This window comes from Meleagris gallopavo, chromosome 5, assembly GCF_905368555.1.
Source record: "Meleagris gallopavo chromosome 5, MGAL_WU_HG_1.1, whole genome shotgun sequence".
NCBI lineage: Eukaryota > Metazoa > Chordata > Aves > Galliformes > Phasianidae > Meleagris > Meleagris gallopavo.
Window position 1 is genome coordinate 24,150,510 of NC_139408.1, and position 20,010 is coordinate 24,170,519.

The 20,010-nt window shown below is 42.0% G+C and overlaps 2 protein-coding genes across 3 annotated transcripts in view; one reads left to right on the forward strand and one right to left on the reverse strand.

The window, feature by feature from the left end:
- Nucleotides 1-195: 195 nt before the first annotated feature.
- Nucleotides 196-7,242, reverse strand: NDUFAF1 (NADH:ubiquinone oxidoreductase complex assembly factor 1). Of its 2 annotated transcripts, none has more exons than XM_010711321.4 (5): nucleotides 6,780-7,242; nucleotides 5,807-6,431; nucleotides 3,820-4,005; nucleotides 2,120-2,194; nucleotides 196-647 (listed from the first exon to the last, which is right to left on the reverse strand). In XM_010711321.4, exons 2-5 carry the CDS (start codon nucleotides 6,314-6,316, stop codon nucleotides 507-509), a joined length of 912 nt encoding a protein of 303 aa, XP_010709623.1. In that variant the 5' UTR covers nucleotides 6,317-6,431; nucleotides 6,780-7,242; the 3' UTR covers nucleotides 196-506. The 2 variants fall into 2 exon arrangements, with proteins under 2 accessions (XP_010709623.1, XP_010709622.1); XM_010711320.3 differs by having other exon boundaries at nucleotides 6,882-7,241.
- A 3-nt stretch (nucleotides 7,243-7,245) lies between these two features.
- Nucleotides 7,246-20,010, forward strand: part of RTF1 (RTF1 homolog, Paf1/RNA polymerase II complex component) — a 28,701-nt gene continuing 15,936 nt past the window's right edge. The window contains exons 1-4 of the mRNA XM_085224774.1: nucleotides 7,246-7,455; nucleotides 9,919-10,029; nucleotides 17,493-17,640; nucleotides 19,362-19,566. Coding sequence (XP_085080900.1) covers nucleotides 7,267-7,455; nucleotides 9,919-10,029; nucleotides 17,493-17,640; nucleotides 19,362-19,566 — 653 coding nt within the window. The 5' untranslated portion in view covers nucleotides 7,246-7,266. The remainder of the gene's footprint in view (nucleotides 7,456-9,918; nucleotides 10,030-17,492; nucleotides 17,641-19,361; nucleotides 19,567-20,010) is intronic.

Below are 20,010 nucleotides of genomic sequence, written 5' to 3' on the forward strand. Positions count from 1 at the left end.
TGCCAAAAGTTCAAGTTTGACATCTCAGGTCCTGTTCTTTTGTAAATTTCAGAAGCTGTGATGCTCTTTAGCAGTATTATCACTGTATTAATTCACACTGTAACTTCTCTAGTACCATCTCTTCAGTTCAAGTGTTTTACAGCCCTACAACCGGCATATTAGAAAATCAAACTGAGTACAAAAAACAACACCACATTAACAGAATACTTTTATTTCCCTAAAGATCAGGACAAAAGTTAAAATGTCCCCAAACAGCAGTTAATACACAGTAAGCCTGTACTGTAAGGCTGTATTCCAGTTCCTGTAGGTACAAGCTCTCAGCCTGTTGTTGGCAGCTTGACGATGCCAACAGTGTCAGTCCAGTCAGATTACTGAGTCAACACTTCATCCACTTAACATTTAATGTTTACATAATTACATCAACTTGAAGGATGTTCTCACACTTTATAAAATGCTTAAAAATTAAGTAAGCAGCTGATGAATGTTCCAAAGGACACAAGACCAACTTAGATTCTAGGATTCCTTTCATATGTTTCGTAGGCAAATTCTTCTGTGTGAGCTCTGTCGTTTAGCAGGCCAATAAAATCAATCTCCAGCTGGAAGGGACCATCTACTTTATCTCCCAGTGTGAATCCAAGGGTACTGATCTAATAAAGAGATGCATACATTAGAATACATCTTAAAATAATGTTACAACCAGTATCTACCACTTCCAAATCCTATAAATAGTTCACAACCTTTCAGTTTAAAAGAGAGGTATCTGTTCAAAACGCAGCAGTATCTCTAAAGGCAAGAATGCTTTATTACCACATTTTCAATACAGGCTCCAATGGGATTCACAGTTGCTTCTCTACCGTTAAGTTGAAACGTATTCAAAATGGCCTCAGTATAGTGCAATACTGGGATTTTCATCCTTTGAGGTCTGAATGTTGTCAATTTGGTCACAGTAAGATGAATTAACCTACTTCTGTCACACTTTTTAACAGTTCTAATGCAAATAGGAAACACAAATAGAATGTAATTAAGGATGGATGGAACTTCCATTCCAAGACAGAGGCCTGGTACACTGTGAAAGTGCTCCCAAAGCAAACATTTTGAAAAACACAAAACTGTTACTGAATTTTATATCACACACTGAGTTATTTAACCACAGTTTTCCACCTACAATAGCATTTTTCAAAAGAATATCCCTCATTCGTTCTCCATTACTACGCTAATTTATTAAATAATAACTTCATTCTAATTGTAATAAATTCCATACAAATCCCTGGGGCTCAGACATGTCCCCCATTAGCCTGTACCATATGCCATGAAAGCCACCTACTCTTGTCCATCACCAACCCTTCAGAGACTCCAGTGTTACTGGTTCTCAAACCAAGTTGGGTGATAAGTAGCTGAACACCTACAAAGCTCTTGGTGTCCCTAATCTGCGCTGGAAGTGCAGGTCTGATCCATACTCGTGACTTTAAGGACTGCCGTACATGCAGGAATGTGTCAGATTCAAGTTGAAAAACTGCATGCTGAGAACTGAGGAGAAGTTGCACATGCACGCTAAGTAAATAATAGAGTAAAGCTAAGTTGATAGAGTAGAATAATGCTCCTCAGACTGATTCTAAGGTTTCAATTGCTTTATCTTCTCCAGAAGTGAGCTCTGCAGTCAGCCTCGTCAGCTTTCTGTTACAGGTGACTGCAGGAGTCATCTCAACTCTGTGTTCTGAAGAATTTATCCCTTCATAATCCCTAGATACATTGCCTTTGATACATGCTTGCTTTTATTATTTTTGGCAGTACTGTGCCAAATTGCATTTTAGATTTCTCAGTCTCTTTGATCATTCCTTTAAAAAAAAAACTATTTATTTTTTAACAGACAAGTTATCTAAATCTCTTAAAAATATCTTTGGAGCTACTTTGAAGTAAATTGACACTGAAATCACAAAGTAAGATAATTTGCATGCAAAGGTATGCACACAGGAATAAGTACTTTAAAACAAGTAGAGACTCTTACTGAATTTTAAATTTAAAACCACTGAATATCCCAAGGATTTCTCAGTTACCTATAAAATGACAATACAATCTCAAAGTATATTTCTGACAAATTAAGCCTATAGAAAAAACTTGCCTTGTCTAACCAGATAGGATGTTGGTCGTCCTGTACTCTTCCTCGACTGGACAGAAAGAATTTGGAGAACGGAATCTGACAGCAGAAACAAAAGAAGAATAGACTTTAGTGTCACCAGTATATAGAATAAAACCCCAAGGGGAAAAAAAAATAAAAACAAACAAACTGCCTTAGAAAATGAAATAACACCGAATCTGGTACCAGCACTCCAGGGTCCAAAGAATCAGTAAAAAGAAGCAGGTCACTCATTAGCCACATGCTGCCAGCTCCAGTCCCAACTGCCCTGTGGCAGCTGTTTCCAGCTGTAATGCTGGATTCTGAGCCAGCCAGGGCACAGCAGAGGCTGAAGCATGGAAGATAGCCGTTCACATCTAGAATATCTCCTTCCAACAACGTCAGCTTAAACAAATTAATGAAAGGTCTAGGATGCATTATAAGCCCACCGACTGCTCATCTACATCCAATCTGCATATTTTGTACTGCAAATTTCATTCAAAGACATCAATGTTCTAGCAAAACAGTTCACAAAATTATAACAATGATTTGAACTCAGTGAAAACAATAAAGGAGGGCTGTGACAAGAGACAGGAAAAGAGAACTGGCTGGTGTGGGTGAGGAACACACACAGGCCAGCAGTGACACACTACAGTGTCCTCAGAAAAGAGCTGAATCTCCCACTTCTTGCCAATGTTATTGCATGTCATAGATTCAGAGCTGTGACTAACAACCCACATACCTCTGAGGCTCCAACTGACTCCAACTTTGGCAAACCACATTGCAGGGTACAAATCTTACATCAAGTTAAGTCCATTTATTATTACAGATAAAACGGTTATTGCATAGAAAGTTCCTGGCACTGCCTGCAAAGCTCCAGTAGCTGCATCTATTCAGTGCACACTCTGACCACCCACTGTATGAGCTAAGTATGCACCCTGCCTGGCTGCTTGTTCTGTTTTCCAGTGTTAAGAAAAGACAACCCACTGGATTCCACACAATCATAGGTACAGAGTGGCAGTTTGCTCCTGAGCCCCAGTACAGCCCCACACACAGGTGTGACAACCAGGATATTCTGGTTTTGGTGGCACTTTTTTTGTTAACTTGAACTAATGAGCCCTCAGCTCAGGAAGCCAATTTCAGATAGGAGTATAATTTGTTGCTTTTTTTTATTTAAATAAATTAATTACATTTAAGTATACACATACATTTGTCATAATGCATGTATTATAGTACATATATTCCCATACTATAGTACAGTATATAGTATATATTACATATGTATAGCATCAGCACAGTTCAAAGGTCTGCCTCCTGTAACAGCAAACAACAGACACTTAGGACACTTAGACACATGGTAGATTATTTAAAATACTTAATAGATATCAACACATTATTATATTAGTATAATTACTATATTACTATATTATTTACTTTTCAGAGTTTATGCTCCCACAATCCAGTAAATTACAATTCTGGGACTTTCCAAGCCAAAGGAACATGTTTGTATAGGGATACACCACAGAAACATGGTTAACACTGCTGAATGAGCTAAGCATTTAAACGGCAAAAAAAAATGATCGCTGAAAGAATTCTCATTCCACAAAGCTACAGCTAGGGCCCTTAAGCGGTCTTTGCTTCAGAAATCTCTAGAACAGCATGTATTTAGAAGAGTTATTTTCAGATTTACTGACTCATTCGTTTACCTTTATTTCCTCCCAGTACGGTCCTCCTCGGGTGAACATGAAGTAGTTGTACAGGTCATCCTTTTGATGGGAGAAGTAAGGGTCTGTATAAATGTTCACCATCCAAGGTCTGCCATCGCCACGGACACGTAAATACAGACTGTTGAAGTTTGACCAGTCATAATACTTCTTCCTAGCAAAAGATCCCTACAAATATTAATAAATAGAATTATTCCTCTTTCATACTTAAAAAGAAATCTCTATTATGAAGAGCAAAGTGCTACTGCTTGAATCACTGCCCGTGTTCTCACTGTAAACAGTATCTACTGTGATACAGTGAAAATGGGGTACTTTTTCATCAGACCAGTCTCTCATCTCAATGAATTTCTTTCAGCACTGTATGAGAGCCCACAAAATGTAGGATCACCACTCTGAAGATCCATACATTAGTTATAAATCTTTTTAATAGTAATTATCAGATTTACATCCTAAGACTAAATCCCCTCCTAGGCAAGAACACAAATTCTGTAATAGCAGACCAGGCCTGTAGTTAAGTTTAATATTCTGTGGTTAGCACTAGACTACTCAGAAGAGGTTACAAGAAATGAAAGATAATTTATCCCCTGTGGTAACTTACTTTCTTTTTTGAAGACTGACGTGAGCGCTAAAAGCACCTGCACATTTTCCAACAGTTTTTGACACTAACTGTGCACAATGATCCGGTTTACAAGCACATTCAATCCTCAAATGTATTTTCTGAAGATCTTCCAAGTCCCAAAGTTGTGATTTGCACTCTGACAGATCCAGTGACCTCTGCAGAATGTTATTTAGGTCGCCGGAGCAGGAGGGTGTCATCGGAGCCAGAATTGCTCAAACCAAACCGAAATTTGCACCAAAAATCCAGAGGTTTCTCCTTAACTTGATAGTGTTACTACAGTTACCTATTAGCCTTCCTCTTATAAGCTCACAATCAGTAGACAATTAACCCGTTAATGCAAAGACTGTGGCCACTTGATTTTAAGATTTGCCAATTTTGACCCTTTTTAATTACATAAGTCTTTGTATTGATGCTTTCACCTTTTAATCTCAAACTATTACAAAGACTATTACAAAGATGGACTGACAGACACTTTGCTACTTCAAAATTAGGACAAGAAAGTTTGAGTCACATTCACGCAAGGCCAGAGCAATTTAACTCCAATGAGATTCAACTTCCTGCCCGACTCTCCTGTGCTGGTGTCACCAATCCATGGTGTTCTACCTATCGTTTGCCTGTTGATTTTCCTTGCTTACATTCTCTGCTCTCTGGGTTTACAGTTCAGGAGACTTTTAGCTGCTTACTCGTGCTAAATCATAAACAATAGAACAGACTAAAAAAGGTTTTTACTAATATGCTGAGTCAAAGTGTTATTTTTCTTTTTAAGAATGTTTAAATAAAAGGAATGAAAGAAGTAGTACGATAGGAGCCATATGCTTACATTTTGTTCAATTCAGAATTATCAAACATCCTGCTTTTTCTGATACATGGTAGGAGCAAGACTTTTAGAAAAACGTCTCAAAACATTATTTTCCTGCGAGCAAAATAAAGACAAACTCGCCTAAATTAAATTTGATAAACAGACCCAGTTTAATTAAAGCCCAGCATATTTGTTCTTATGACACATGCAATGAATTTCAAAATTCAGAGACTCATCTGTTTTAATCACATCAATTTCAGATCTAAAAGCTCACTACAAATCCCTCATTTGTGAGGAGGCTGCACACAGGACTGTCCTAATGAGTGATGATACATCAGCAAATGACCAAACACGTTGTTTTCTAAGAAAGGAGAAAAGCCAAGTAAGTTCCTTCCAGGTCAATAGGTCAGTGGATACAACAGCAGTGACATCTATACAAACAGAGTATGTAATAATCCTGAAGGTGATCAGTTATAACTGCAGTAAACAACAGTCCACTTGTCATCACTGAATTACAGAAAAAACACTCAAATAGCAGAAGCTGTACTTACCACTGCTGGTTTGGCTCTCATACTACAATATCCACTGTATTTCGTCTCCCCATCGCGAGGTACTTCAGTATTGAGTATTCCATACAGCATAGCACCCTGGTTGTTCCTGCCCAATTTTAGGTAAACTTCACTTTTCCCTCCAATCTCTACATCGGAGGAAATAACCCATTTATTTAAATCTTCCTGGCACCGGAACACCCACATCACCTTTGTCTGTTCCAACATGTAGTGACTGAACGAATGGCCATCAGGTCCTGTTAGGTGATCTTTGGTCTCCTTCTTCAGCAAGCTTAGCTGAGTCTTTAAGGCATTAATGCCCTTCTTAAAGCTGAAATCAATGTTTCGCCAAGACGGTGTTACCTCAGGCTGCGATCCTGGCCTCCTGTAACTGCTGTAACATTTTGACATGGAATCAGCACAGAAAGTTCCAAGCAAAGGTTGCAAAACTTTGTGTCTGCAGCATCTACCACGTAAGCATGCGTTGTTCAGAAACATAACTGCTACAGCCATGCTGGTAATGACAAAGGATTTGCTTCCAGCAAGGCAATTTATGGGTTTGAAATTAATTTAACAGCCAAATTATTATCCAGAGGTATCTTGCTTTGTTACTGCAGTTAATCTCCACCTTCAATGAAAAAGAGAAAAAAAAAATATTAAAAAGTCTTACAAGCACTGGGTGCGTATTTTTTTTTAGAAGAGATATTAATTAGAAATCCATTAGGAAAGAAGGAATAACAATTAATGCCAAGTATTACACTTTCTCGGCCCCCTAGTTTGTTTCAGTATTTCTCCCAGTATGTTCTCACCCCACGATGTGAAATACTCACAAAAACACTACAGAGTCAAATTAAACAAACAGTAGAAAAAAAGCTATTCCTGTTAATCCCTTTCACCCCATGCATGTTTAGGTATTGTCGAGCAACAAGCAGCCATAACAACCTGAGAAGCAGCGCTTCCCAAAGAGGACACTGACCAATGCCGCGCTCCTCTCCGGATCAGGCCGCACGGACGGGCCGTGCCGCAACAACACGCGATTTCACTCACAGCCCCGCTCCCGTCGCTCCGCTCCGCTCACCTCAGCCCCCCCGCGGTTATGGCGGCTCCTCGGCGCTTCCGAGCCCAGCGTGGAACGCGCTCCGCGCGGCGCGGGTTCCGCCGGTGACGGCGGCCGAGCGCCTGCCCTGACCCACGGCGCGGCCTTCCCGCCCGCGCGGCGCGGAGGGACCGAGAAGCCCTCCCCGTGTCTTTGTGCTTAATGAGGAACGGTGCGGGGCAGACGGCCGCACGCGGGGGACGGGGAGGCGCGGCGCGCTGACTGCACGAGAAAGGCGGCCGGGGGAGCGGCCTAGGCGCGGAGCCCCGACCCCCGAGGAGACGAAGGCGCGGAGACTGCTGAGGCGGCCCTCTCCCCTCGCGGGCGGCGGCGGCCCCGCCTTCCTTCCCGCCCCGGCGCGGTGCGCATGCGCGGTGCCCTTTGTGTCCCGGTCGGGCGGGCGGCGCGGGGCAGGCCGGGCCGCTCGGAGCGCCGCGCCGCCGCCGGCGGAGAGGGACGCGGGGAAGCCGCCTCCGCCATGGTGAAGAAGCGGAAAGGCCGCGTCCTCATCGACTCCGACACCGAGGACAGCGGCAGCGAGGAGAACCTGGACCAGGTGCGCGGGGAGGCCCGGCCTGGGCCCTCCGGCCCGCGCGGGGCTGGGAGCCGCCATCCCTCCTCCCCTCCTCCCGTCGGCCCGCCCGGGATGCGGCCCCCGCGGGGGCTGCGCGGAGAGACTTCGCGGCGCCGCTTCGGCCCGGCCGTGCCGGCGGCTGCGGGGTCCGGGGCCGCGGGGACGCGCGTGGGTTCGGCCCTGGGCTCCTGAGGCGCGGGCGGGGGGCCCGGCAGCAGGCAGCGCCCGCGGGGCTGAGGGCGCTGGGCGCTGCGCTGTGCCTCCCGCTCCTCCGGGAGCGGCGTGCCCGGCCGTACCGCCGGTCCCGAGGCGGCCGATCCCGGGGGCTGCGAACGGGTGCTCTCTCCCGGGCCCTGTTTGCTCGTCTGTGCTGATGGGAACCGCTCGGACCGCGTGCCCTGCCGGCGGGCGCCTCCCGGAGCTGGGGGTGCGGTGTGGGGCATCGCGCTGTGGGAATCGCGGGGCCGCAGGAGGGGATGTGCTCCTCTCTGGACGGGCCTTCTCGGCGCTTCAGCTCTCGGGGCGGCACGTGCTGACAGGTGGTAAATAAAGATGTAGGCCAAGTGCGGTGTGTCTTCTGTGGCCACCCTTCTTCTGTGAAGAAGTTGGGTTGGTTTCACGTGCTGGAGTCCACGCGTCTGTTCAAGTTGTATGCTGGACATTTGAGTTCTTAACAGAGAAGCTGTTGCTGTCTTGCAAATAAATAAATAACACTGGTCTCAAATGCTCAGAAATGCTTTTGCAGACTGGAGCTGCAATTTCTACGCCCCTTTAGACAAACATTCCATAGCAGAGCCTGCCCTGATAGTACTGATCTTGCTGCCCTCTAAAGCTGTCAGCTTCTCACCCTGCTGTATTGATTCCGTAGTCGCTTCAGAACCTGAAAACAGGAGGAGTTGGTCTAGCGCTAGCATAGATAAGGCAAGCAAGAGCGATGGTGGAGCAACGACTGCAACTTGTGTAGCATCTACAGAGCGTGCATCTACAGCTCTACTTGAGTGCTGGTTGGTGGTGACACCAAAGTTGTCTGCCTTTGCTTCGTCCCCTGGGGAGCTGTGCGCAGCAGGGACATGCACGTGTAAGGGTGAAAACTGTGCAGCGGGGCTGTTCCTGACGTGAGATTTCAAGGATGAGTGTGTGTTGAGTGAGGCCCTTGTTGGTTAAATGCTTGACAGCTTCCGTTAGGGAGCTGGGCTGATTGAATCAAAGGAGTAGGAGCCTTTTTCATGTGCTGACACAGAAAATGGAAAGAGTAAGGCTAGAAAGAAAAGAGGCAAACTGCTTGGAGTAAAGGCAGCAGTAAATGTTAACTCCAGGATATCATGATGGAAGGTAATCTGTGTTGAAGTAAGTACTACTTAGCAACAGTTGTTAGAGGTGATGTCTGGAAAATGATTGTAGAAAACACTAGATGTTTCCTAAAGAGAGCTGCTTATTGTATAAATACGTTCTATTGGTGTAGGATGTTGTCTTCAGAAAATGGTTTGTGAAGTGTCATTGCCAACTTTGTTGGTAAAAGCATAGGCTGTCAGTTTCGGCAATGTTTATGTTCTCCTTTGAGGTCCTAAACTCTAATCTGTTTGCTGTGGAAATAATCTTCCAGTTGTGAAATTAGTTCTAGCCCATCCAGTATTGTCTTCCCAAGCCCGCAGAAGTTGGTGTGGCTTTATGTTTACTCACTGCTAAGATTCATCAGCCCCAGAGCAATGCTTTAATAATAAATTATTTGTCATAGACTACAAAGACGGTACTTCAGCTTCAGAAATAATTGTTTTGAATTACTGCTTCTGTCACCTGAACAGTCTGTGAGCAGAGTTTACTCACTGCAAACTGTGAGTTTATTTGTGAGCCGTTACTTCTTTGTGATTACCTGTGTGGCTTTTGGACTTTCTCCACAAGTTTGAGCTTGGTGCCTGCTCTGTGTGTGTCCGCTGCTTTTAGTGCATTCTGTGGCACCTAGGGATAGTGAAACAGAGTTGAACAGTCTCACTAAAAGCATCGGCCGTGATATATCTCCTTTATAACATGTATGGTTGCAAATGTCTTGAAAAATAAAAGGGAAGCAAGATGAACTGCTCCAGCACTGATTGCACTAGACTCTCTAGTGGCATTTGGCTTTCGGGGTTAATGCTATGCAATGTAATTAGGGTTTTCTAAATTTTTACCTGATCTAAATATCACAGACCCAAAGGTAATGTATTTGATCTTGTTCACATCAAATGATGGTATTTACTACTTAGGGCTTTCAAAATGCCTTTGTAACATTCAGCTGTATTAAAACTCCCAGTATATGCATATTTATGAAACCTGAGTAGACTTTGTTTCCCAGTTAGTGGGGATAATCCCGTTCCACTCAAATATCGCAGGGAAGGTGCGCGTGCGCTGACCTGGATAGGTAGAACTAATTATGGCTTTTTAAAAGCAGCGTGTGTTTTTTCCCACCAGGAGCTCTTGTCATTGGCCAAACGGAAACGCAGTGACTCTGAGGAAAAGGAGCCACCAGTGAGCAAACCTACAGCATCTTCGGACTCCGAGACATCGGACAGCGATGATGAGGTGAGTTTGTCATGTTAGCAGTGAACTTCTGATGGGTTATTTGTCTGACTCTACCTCTGCAGTAGAAGTATTTGTCACATGGTGTATTTAGCTTGCTTATACTGTCGAGTGGGATAGGCTGTCAGTGGAACTGATGGAGAACCATTTAGCCCAGAGGATGTGTACTCAGAAAGTCTTATCTTTTTTGTAAGTATCAAGCTTGGAGTAACTGTACACAAAATAGTGTGAATGTGGTAAAGTTGGCTGCTTGTTTAATCCCATGTTCATCTGGTATGAATGTTTCTGATGTGTCTCCTTAAATCTAGTGTTTTTGCTGTGTAATGTTTGTGGCTGATGTGATAATGAAGTAGCTGAAGCTGGACTCTGAATTCAAGGGGGTGAGGTGTTCAGCTTTGGGAGACAGTTTCCTCAGAGAAGAGGGCTAAAGCAGGTAGGACTGATTCACAGCAGAACTGTCCTATTTTGCTGCTTTGATTCTCTAGTAACTCTACAGTGAAATACTTTGACCATTTGAATGTGCAGCAGGGTCTGGTTTTGGTGGCCGTTCTGAAGAAAGGAAGGCAGGCTAGAGTTTAGAATTACTTTGGTTTAGGGTTTTGACAAACTCTTGTATAGCAGTGCTATAGGCAGGTCTGCTACGTGTCTTTTTATTATCTGGTGCTACATTCTAGAGCTGAGGAAAAGTCTGTGCTTTATTACGCAAGTGGAAATTGAAATTGATTTATTAAAACAGAGGATCTGACAAATGGGTCACTGAGTTATTTAAATAAGAACATTTTCTTGAAGGGTTAAAAACATCTTTGCAAGCTTTCTGTACTATGGCAGGTCTCTTATTACATCTGTCCTTAACAATGAAGGAAGGAACTGTTCTGCTTTCCCCCCCTCTCAATAGAATGGGAAGGATTATTCACTATGACAGCTTGCAGGATCAACCAGTGATGAACTATTAACTGTTTAGCATTTGGGATTCTGGAAGTTATTCCAGTGCATGTTAAGAGTGCACACACACTAGTATGTTTAGTGGTGTAGATTCTTGCTGGACTTTTTTTTTTAATAAGTATGGTTGGGACTCTGTTTCAAGCATTTATTAAAAAAAAAACAACAACAACAACAAAAAAACACCACAGCAAATTGGTTGCTATTATTGTTACTATCAAATAAGGACTGAGAAAATTGTGAATGGACTAAATGTTAGCCATCTTACTGAGCTACCACTCAACCTGTTGCTTTGAGTATTCTGAACTCATGGCACACAGCAATATTTATCCCATGCTGCTGGGTGAACAGTTCATCTGGAAATGTAAGCATGTTTGAAGAGCACCTTAATTATAAAGTCTTCTCCCGCATGTTTATCTCTGAAAATAGAATAAATGCTATTATTCAATTTTTTTCAGTGTAACTACATGTAAGCTTTACCTTTCCATTAAATGTGGAGTACAGCAGTGCATTCCTAGCAGTGCAGGGAAAACAAATGTTTTTGAAGTCTGTCTTTTTTGATACGCACAGACCTTACAGATGCAGTAGTAACTCTCTTGTCCCTTGTGCAACTGGAATTTTCGAATCTGTGTAACATTTCTTCCCAATACTGTTCTTCTGACTTCCATGCAGCAGGAGGAAAAGGTTTAGAGAAGTGGTACTTAGGACACGCTTCTATTCCTGTGCCTGAAGTATGCATTCTGAACTGCTTCTCGTAGCAGGGTGAGACAGGCCAGCTTACAACAGTTCTGCTTTAGCCAGTCACTCTGTTGTGTGCATCCCTGGACTTCACTACTTAATGTTCCTGCTTAAACAGCCTTGGTCTTGCTTAGTGCTCTTGTGGTTGCTCTGGAGTTTGCTCAGGCTTGGGGGTTAGGAGGAGGGGTCTAGAAGCTGAAACCATTTTGCTTGACTTCCTGGAAGATGAGGACTTTGAGGCAGCAGCATGGAAATTGTTGCTGTGGGTAAATGTGCTTAAGCCTACATCCTTTGTGGTTCCTGGCTAGCCCTAAATGTTCCGGGATAGTTGATACATTGCATATATACAGGAAAGGTGCCTCAATCTCTGCTTTGGAGGCTTAATGCCACATTCTACTTTTCCATAGGGAAGTAAATTTGGGGAACATGGGGCAGAGAAAGATGATGCATTTTTGCAATTAAGGGATAAGAGCTTGTACAAATCACACAATGTGTATAGTGGTGCCCAAGTGATTTTATGAGATCTTTATCACCTATGTATTGTATGTTTCAGTGAGAGTGCACTTCTGTGAAAGCTCTCAGCCACATTGGATGTTCATTGTGTGTGAATAGTGGGGTCTATAATTTCTTAAGGACCTGTGTTGTCTTAATCAGATTATCTAGCCAAGAGCCTGAGGGTGAGCTATAAATGATGAAGTAGGAGAGATGCACTGAATCGTATTCTGGTGGGTCTGCCAAATATACATGGCTGAGCTGGCTGAACTGCTGTTTAGACTACAGATGAACAGCAATGCCCACAAAGCTTTGTGCTAGCAAGTACCACCACCTTCTCAAAGAGATGCAGTAAGCTGGACGCAGGTTTAAGGGCAGTTTCTGTATCTGTGGAGCAATATGTGGCCATGACCATTAATGAGCTCACATCCCAGACTGTTATTAACCTGTTGTATGTTTGCTAGTAGTCAGTTGCTTTTGGGGCTACTGCGTTAGAAGTACATGTTGGCCTGGTTGTGGATTGAAGGTGTTGTGTAGATGGTGTTGTGGTAGGTTCACTCCAGGTTTTTGCTCTTCCTTTTATCCTGGCGTTGTCGCTCATGGATAATTCTCTCTGCTGTGCTTGGATGACTCCTGGAACAGCTTCACTAACATCAGTTTAGTTTAGACAAAAAGCAGCAATGCTCCTGAAGGGTGTGATAGCAATGCTTGTATAAGACGGCACCTTTTTACACTCATTCTAATGCATTGAAGGGTTTGCTTGTGCCTTTTAGCAGCTGTAGGGTGTTAATAGAAGATACTTCAGGGCATGGAAATTTAGGTTGTGAATGTTTGTTACCAGACTGGAATTCACTGAGGATTTGTTTTTTGGCCTTTATAGGCAGATTTTGTAGGAGGAGACAAAATCTTCAGCCATGCTAAGGGCTGTGGAACAGAGGAAAAGGTAAAGCAGAGTTCATGCAGGCAGTAAGTCAATTCTGAATAGCGCTCTGCTTGGAAGGGTTTGTACTGCTGTTACTAGGAAAGGACTTGAAAGTTTAAATCTCCTTACTGTGTTTAAAGTTCAAGAGCTTTGGTAAATCACAGATAAGCAGAAAACTGCATGTGTTCCTTCTGTTTTGGGGTATCTTGTGGGTTTGTAGAGATTACTGTGTTAAATGTCTTCCCTGTGTGCTTTTGTTTCATAACGCTGCTTGACTATGCCTGTTAGACTGAACGTATTCTGTGAGGCCTTTGCCATACTTCTTCAAACTTAAAGAATTTTAAACAGTGGGTTTTAATTTGCCTCTACATAGCTGTATGCTTGCTAATTCGGGTTTCTGTAGAGACAATTTCCTTCAGCTGTTAACACAGAATAGTAGAGATATCCTTAAGGAAGATAAAGGTGGCTGCTAGAATGGTAGCACACACCCCAGGTATGCAAATGTCAACCTGAGTTGTGCAGGCTAATTGTATGGAGGCTAACATGCACAAAGAAGTGATGTAGACCAGCTGGGAACAAAGCAGATACAAAGTTTAGTTGGTGAGTAACTTTAAATTGGAGGCTAGCATGGGAATAACCTACAAGGGACACAGATTTCAGAGCATGAGAATCTGCAAGAGGTCCAAATTGTGGAGTACAGTGCTTCCTAAGAACTGGTATCTGCCATTCCTATGTTGTCTCTCTGCAGGTCTCAGTGTTTTTCAGTACAGTGACTTCTAAAAATAACTCCAGAGCAAATGTTAATTTGCAGCTTACTGACTGAAATTAAACTTACTAAATGTATTCTTTTTTCTTAGTTACTTTTTTTGTGAGCTGATTTGAGTGAGATTCAGACAATAGGGGAGGACAGGTGGATTTTGGCCTTCATTCAGCTAGTTCCTGAAAAAAGCCTCTTCCATGACTTTAGAAAGTCTTTCCTTTGCCTGCTCCTCCCCTTTCCGTTTTGGTGTTTATACTTCAAGTCTCCTCTTGGCCTGAAATGACCCCTTAAGTTTTCTAATTGCTAGACAGTAGTCACTGTGTAGGTGTTTGAGGCTCTCTGAATGATGGGTACAGATCCTGAAAGACAGGAGAAGTAACAAGGGATTTTTATTCATTATTTAGTTGTGAGGGTGGTGGTAGAGATCATCGTCATCTTGAAAAACCCTAAAGGCTATAAATCCTGCCATTTATTAATGTCCATGCTACCTGCTGTTGTCTTCTGTCTGAAACTGCAATTTGTCTTGCGTGGAGAACTGCCTTTTTTTTGTCAGTGGCGTTAATGGAGGTGAACGATTGGCACTAACCCAGCTTACAAAGTGTCGTACAGCCATGCCTGTGAACCTGCCTGCCACACTGGTAAAAATCTGCACCAGTGGAGGTGAGCCACTGTTGCCACTGCTGAAGCACACTACTGACTGCCTCACTGTGTCGCATCTGTACTGCCATACTTCCAAGGTCTGCCTCTGATGGTGTGGGTCAGCATCATGAAACAGGCAGCAGTACTCTTGAAGCTGTCCTGGTACTTGAGCACTGAAGATGTTGCGTTGTCATGGCATGTAAGTTCATCCAGGCTAGAAAAAGAACATGTTGGTGAGGGTCCTGATCTGCTTTGAATTGTGACTTGTAATTTGCCCTTTGTTTGTTTGTTTTTAATTAAAAAAAATATATATATAGACTTGTTCAGAAGGGGAGGATATGGCAAGGATGGGCTGGTAAACTTAGTTTTACAACTGCCCAATTTGATGTAAAAAGCAAGAAGAATAGCTAATTGCAAAAAGAAAAACTGAATGGCTAATACGTTTGGGTACTTTGTGAATAGGCTAATGGCTATTTGAGTAGCACTAGCAAGAATTCTACTTCATTCTGTACAGTCACAGCTCACTTTTTTTCTCTTCTTGAGCTCTTCATCTCTCTGTTTGAAGTATGGTCCAGGTTTCCTGGACTATAAATGATTTTCTTCAATCATTTTGTTTGGTTGCTTTTTTTAGAAGCTGACTTCTAAATCTGGCTGACTTTAAGGACACTTTGTGTTGGCAGTCCATTCTGGATACTGTATCTTCGCTTGGGCTTCTTGGGGAAATATGTAAGCAATTAGCACTGTGAACCTCTGAAGCAGGAGGGAAAATTGAAATATTTTCTGTCTACTTCCTGTGACTGAACCATAAAGTTCTATCGTTCAATATTACTAAAAATTGAGCAGAAAGCAATGTTACAGCACACTACTTCATGGGTTTATTAACTTGCTACATCTGGAACCGTGGAGGGTTTTCAGGTGGTAGCCAAGGAGGCAGGGGCTGCGCAGAGCAGGCTTTATAGCTTTATTGTATGGGAAGTTTTGACCAGCGCTGCCTGCTTTGAGCAAGGAAAGGGGAAACTGGAGGAGCTGCAGTGAAGGACAGGTTTTTGGAAGCTATGGTTCTATGTCTGAGATGGAGGGAAGGGAAGCAAGACTAACAAATTCTGGTGACTGTATCTGAATGTATGTTTTTACTTAACGTTAGCTGTGAACATGTGTTTGCCTTTCTGATCTCTGCAGATGTGCTGGAATAGGAGGAAGGGGCTGGAGACTTCAGTTTGGGCTGTGAGTTGCCAAGCATTTCACGGCTTTTTTATTTCTTTTTCTTGGGCATGGATGACCAGGATAATTAGTGGCAATACTGGTAAAGCACAGCAGCATTGTGACACTGAACAAGTAGAGCTTCAATATGGGAGCCGGTAAAGTTGTAAACACAAGTTCAGGCTGATATAAAATCAGATGCTTTCTGTGCAGCTTCTCACCTGTCCTGTGATGCAAAACAGATTGAGGGATGGATTGCAATCCAAGGCTCACCACTAGGTAGCTGTTCTTACATCTCAGAAAAGAGAATTCCTGCCTGACCTTTGACAGATAAATTTGAATGCGTCGCTGACAGTTAAAGTGATGTTGAAGTCAACACTAGTGTGGAAGGTACAAGGATGGTTGTGACTTTTATCAAAAAGTAGGAAATTTTAAGGATATTGATAGACGAGGTAGTAGTTTCTGACTACTTGGTTGAATTCCATTTGGAGAATCTTGGTTTTTGAAACACTCCAAAGATGTGGAAGTGGAAGTCAGATTTGATGAAGAAGCCTGAAATGTGTGTACACTGAAGATTAAATGTAAATACATATAAACATACTTATGAATATATATAATTTAGTTGAAATAAAACCTATAATCTTCAATATAAGATCTCAGTTATGCGAAACAATGCTTGCTTTTGTCATTGCTTGCTTCCTTTTTGAGGGGAATAGGTGGCATGCTTGAGCGTTGATGTGCGTGAGTGGTGAGGGCAGTATACAGCTATGAATTTATATATATTTATATATATATTTATTGAGAAACAAACTATTTTACTTCTGAAGAGAGAATCTAGAGAAATTCTAGGAGATGTAGCATGTTGCAAAACACTGTAAAGCCTTAAAATCTTCTACAGACCATCCTTGTCAATTCTGTTCCCTTCTGGCTTTACCCACGTGGTTGGGACTGGGAAAAAATGTGACTAGTAAGAAGTCACACTAAGGTAAATACTGTCTCTTCTCCCGAGAGTCTAGTGCTTCAAGTTGATGCTCATGTATATGTGGTGGCATAGATCCCAAACTTGGAAAGTGAAGATACGGTGCTAAGACAAAGTTAAAATTAAGCCTAGACTTTTTTTTTTCTTTTGTGATTCTGATGTGGTTCTGACTTGTGGACTATACGTAAGGTGCAGAAGGTGGCACTACTGTCTAAGAAGGAGTATGCTGTTGGTTTGTTGGCATAAAAATGCGGTACTGCGAACTCTTGGCAAAACTGAGATTTCTATAAACCTCAGGAAATGAGTGTTCCTTTATGAAATCTAAAATTTGTTCTTGAACAAACTAGTTTCAGAGATGCATCTGTTGCTTCTTCTGTTTAATAGTAGTAAGCTGATGATGACCTTTACAAATACACCTGGACACCTGTTACTTAAATTGTTTTCTTAGGCATCTATCTTCAGTAATTTTTCCCCTGTGTACATTAGACTGAACTCTGAAGTGTTCATCCTATTTTAAAGGAGTGTTCTGTCAACTGTTAGGTTGAAATGATAACTTTTTTCCTTTAATAAGTGAAAGTAAAAAGCTACCATAAAATGCTTTCATTTACTGAGTTACCTACTGATATTTTTTTTCCCTCTTCCCACCCACCCTTTGTATGATTGATTTGTTGCTGTCAGATACTGGACTTTTTCCCAGTCATTTTCCCTCTTGTGTTTTGAGGAGGGATGCAGAAGGGAGGAGCAGTGTTCCTGCGTTGTGATCCCTTTCTTGTTTGTTTTTTTCTTTTTCCTTGCAGTGGACTGTTGGAGGTTCTAAAAACAAAAAAAAGGGAAAGGCGGGTAAGGCAGAGAAGAAAGGAGCCATGAAGAAACAGATGAACAAAGCTGCCTCTTCAGGCAGCTCAGATAAAGACAGCTCAGCTGAGAGCTCAGCACCTGAAGAGGGTAAGAGAATACCTGTCCATCTCCATACAGCATGTACTTACAGCAGAATGCCAAGTGAAGTTACATCTTTGGGTATAGTGTAAAGTAAAGCTAAATGGTGATGTTAAAGACTTCTTGAGAGAGCTTTTTTCTATGTTACTGGCAGACTGAATGACTTGAACTTGCCATGGCTCCAGGCATGTATTTTTAATGTAATTGAACATAGTGTGGCTATGGCATTCCACTGGAAATGCACCACTCAATATTGCTTCAGTTGAAGAATGTGTGACGTAATTATTTGACTTTCTCCTGGAAAGCACTCTTCTTCCTTCCACCTGTACTGTGGGTAGCATTTACTTTTATTCCAACTGGTGTATTTTGCCTTCACAGAATTATTGTGACAACAAAGAAAATGAATGTAACATTAAATAATTAAGGAGGAACTTTTTTACTGTGAGAGTGATGGAGCACTGGAATAGGCTGCCCAGAGAGGTTGCAGAGTCTCCTTCTTTGGAGATATTCAACATCTGTCTGGATACTTACCTGTGCAACTGCTGTAGGGAGTCTGCTTTATCAGAGGGTTGGATTCAATGATCTCTGGAGGTCCCTTCCAAATCCTACAATTCTGTGATTCTGTAATGCAAGCAGGAGCTTATCTTACGTGTTTGCCCTGAATCAGATCTTTTGCACATTTACACTTAAATTTGTCACGATTTTAATTCTTCAACTTTGTCAGGTGTTTGTTTGTTTGTTTGTTTTTTTAACATTACTATTGAATGTTTCTACGCTGGGCAGACTTCTTGTGTTCTTTCCTGTTTTTATCATGTCTATGAGGGTTTGCAGGTGATTAGTTAATATAAACTGGAGTTATAACTAAAAAATCAAAGTTAAGAAAGCATTTGAAGAAACTTACAGATCTAGGTATGTTAAGCACAGTGGAAACAGTCCAAAGCATGAAGTGACTGAACCTGTACCTATAAGCACATACAAACCAAGGCTTGTAAGTAAGTGAGTAAGGTTGCAAAGCTGGAAATTTCCAGAAATACTGAGGATTGACTGACAGTGGAATAAAGATTTCTAGTATCTGTTTGCTTTTGGATTTTGGTGTAATTGATTGATTAGGTGAGATAATCACAGCATTGGATCAAGTTCAAAGGTAGTGTTACCTAATATCGTTGGGGATTCAGTTGTTCCCTAAGCCCAGGTGTAATTGGGGGGTACTTATTACTGTAATGGAGCTCACTTTGCAACTTTGACAGTTACAAGGGTAGTGTGCTTTAATTCCATCTTGTGATGTAGCAGTGCCTACAGTTGCAGTCTTCAAAAGACAATTTTTGATTACTTCGTTTGCTACAGTAAGGAATATTGATGTGGTTCATAGGGGCATTTGGGGTGTGAACACACACAGGTGTTATGGATGTCCAGGAAACTTCTAAGTAACGTAAGCATGTAGGCATAGAAATCTAACCTTAAGACCCAAACAGTAATCAGAAGGGCTCCTAAGATTTTCTTGTTCTGCAAAGAATTTTTATCTGTAACGCATCTTGTTCATACGCAGTACTACTCGTTCCATCATTTTTTGCAGTATGTATCTTCCTCTATTAAAATATTTAGTGGGTTTTGTTTTTATTACACTTTATTATTATATATACTTTCATATATATGCCCTCTGCTAACACACTACACTGAAGTGGTTGGGCTTTGCCCCAGCTGAATTTTACTGCCTTGTGATTTTGTTTTAGGAGAAGTGTCTGACTCGGAAAGCAACAGCTCCTCATCTAGCTCAGATTCAGATTCTTCATCTGAAGATGAGGAATTCCATGATGGCTATGGAGAAGATCTTATGGGAGATGAAGAAGACCGGGCTCGACTGGAACAAATGACAGAAAAGGAGAGAGAACAGGAGCTGTTTAATCGGATAGAGAAGAGAGAAGTGCTAAAGAGAAGGTAAATTTAGACTGTTGATATTTGATAGCGTGTTTATACAGGCTGTTGTGTAAACAGCGCTGAGTTAAATCCTCTGCAGTGCACCGTTCAGTTAAACTGTTAAAATGAAATCCTACACCTAAACAGTGACGTATAACATATCCTACGTATTTCATATTGTGTGAAATGTTTATTTTCTCATTTATATGAAGTAAACTTTATGTAACTTAAGTTGCTGTTTCTGTGACTTGCAGGTAACTTACGTTATTTGTTTAAAACACTGAATAATAATAATAATTTTAAAAAAATGAGGAGAGGGAATAAAGGAGAAAAACGGAGTAAACAGCTAGACAGTCCAGCAGATTGCAAGTGATTAAGTCTAACTCTTGCATAGGATCAAACTGAAAAGCAGAGAACACTTCTGCGTTCACATAAAATTGTTATTCCCTCTGTTATTTTTCATAG

Coding starts and splice junctions, on each gene's coding strand:
- NDUFAF1 (XM_010711321.4), bottom strand. CDS start 6,316: ATGGCTGTAGCAGTTATGTTTCTGAACAACGCATGCTTACGTGGTAGA. Junction 2,195..3,819: donor CGTACTGGGAGGAAATAAAG/GTAAACGAATGA, acceptor TTCTGCTGTCAG/ATTCCGTTCTCCAAATTCTT. Junction 648..2,119: donor ATCCTATCTGGTTAGACAAG/GCAAGTTTTTTC, acceptor TCTCTTTATTAG/ATCAGTACCCTTGGATTCAC.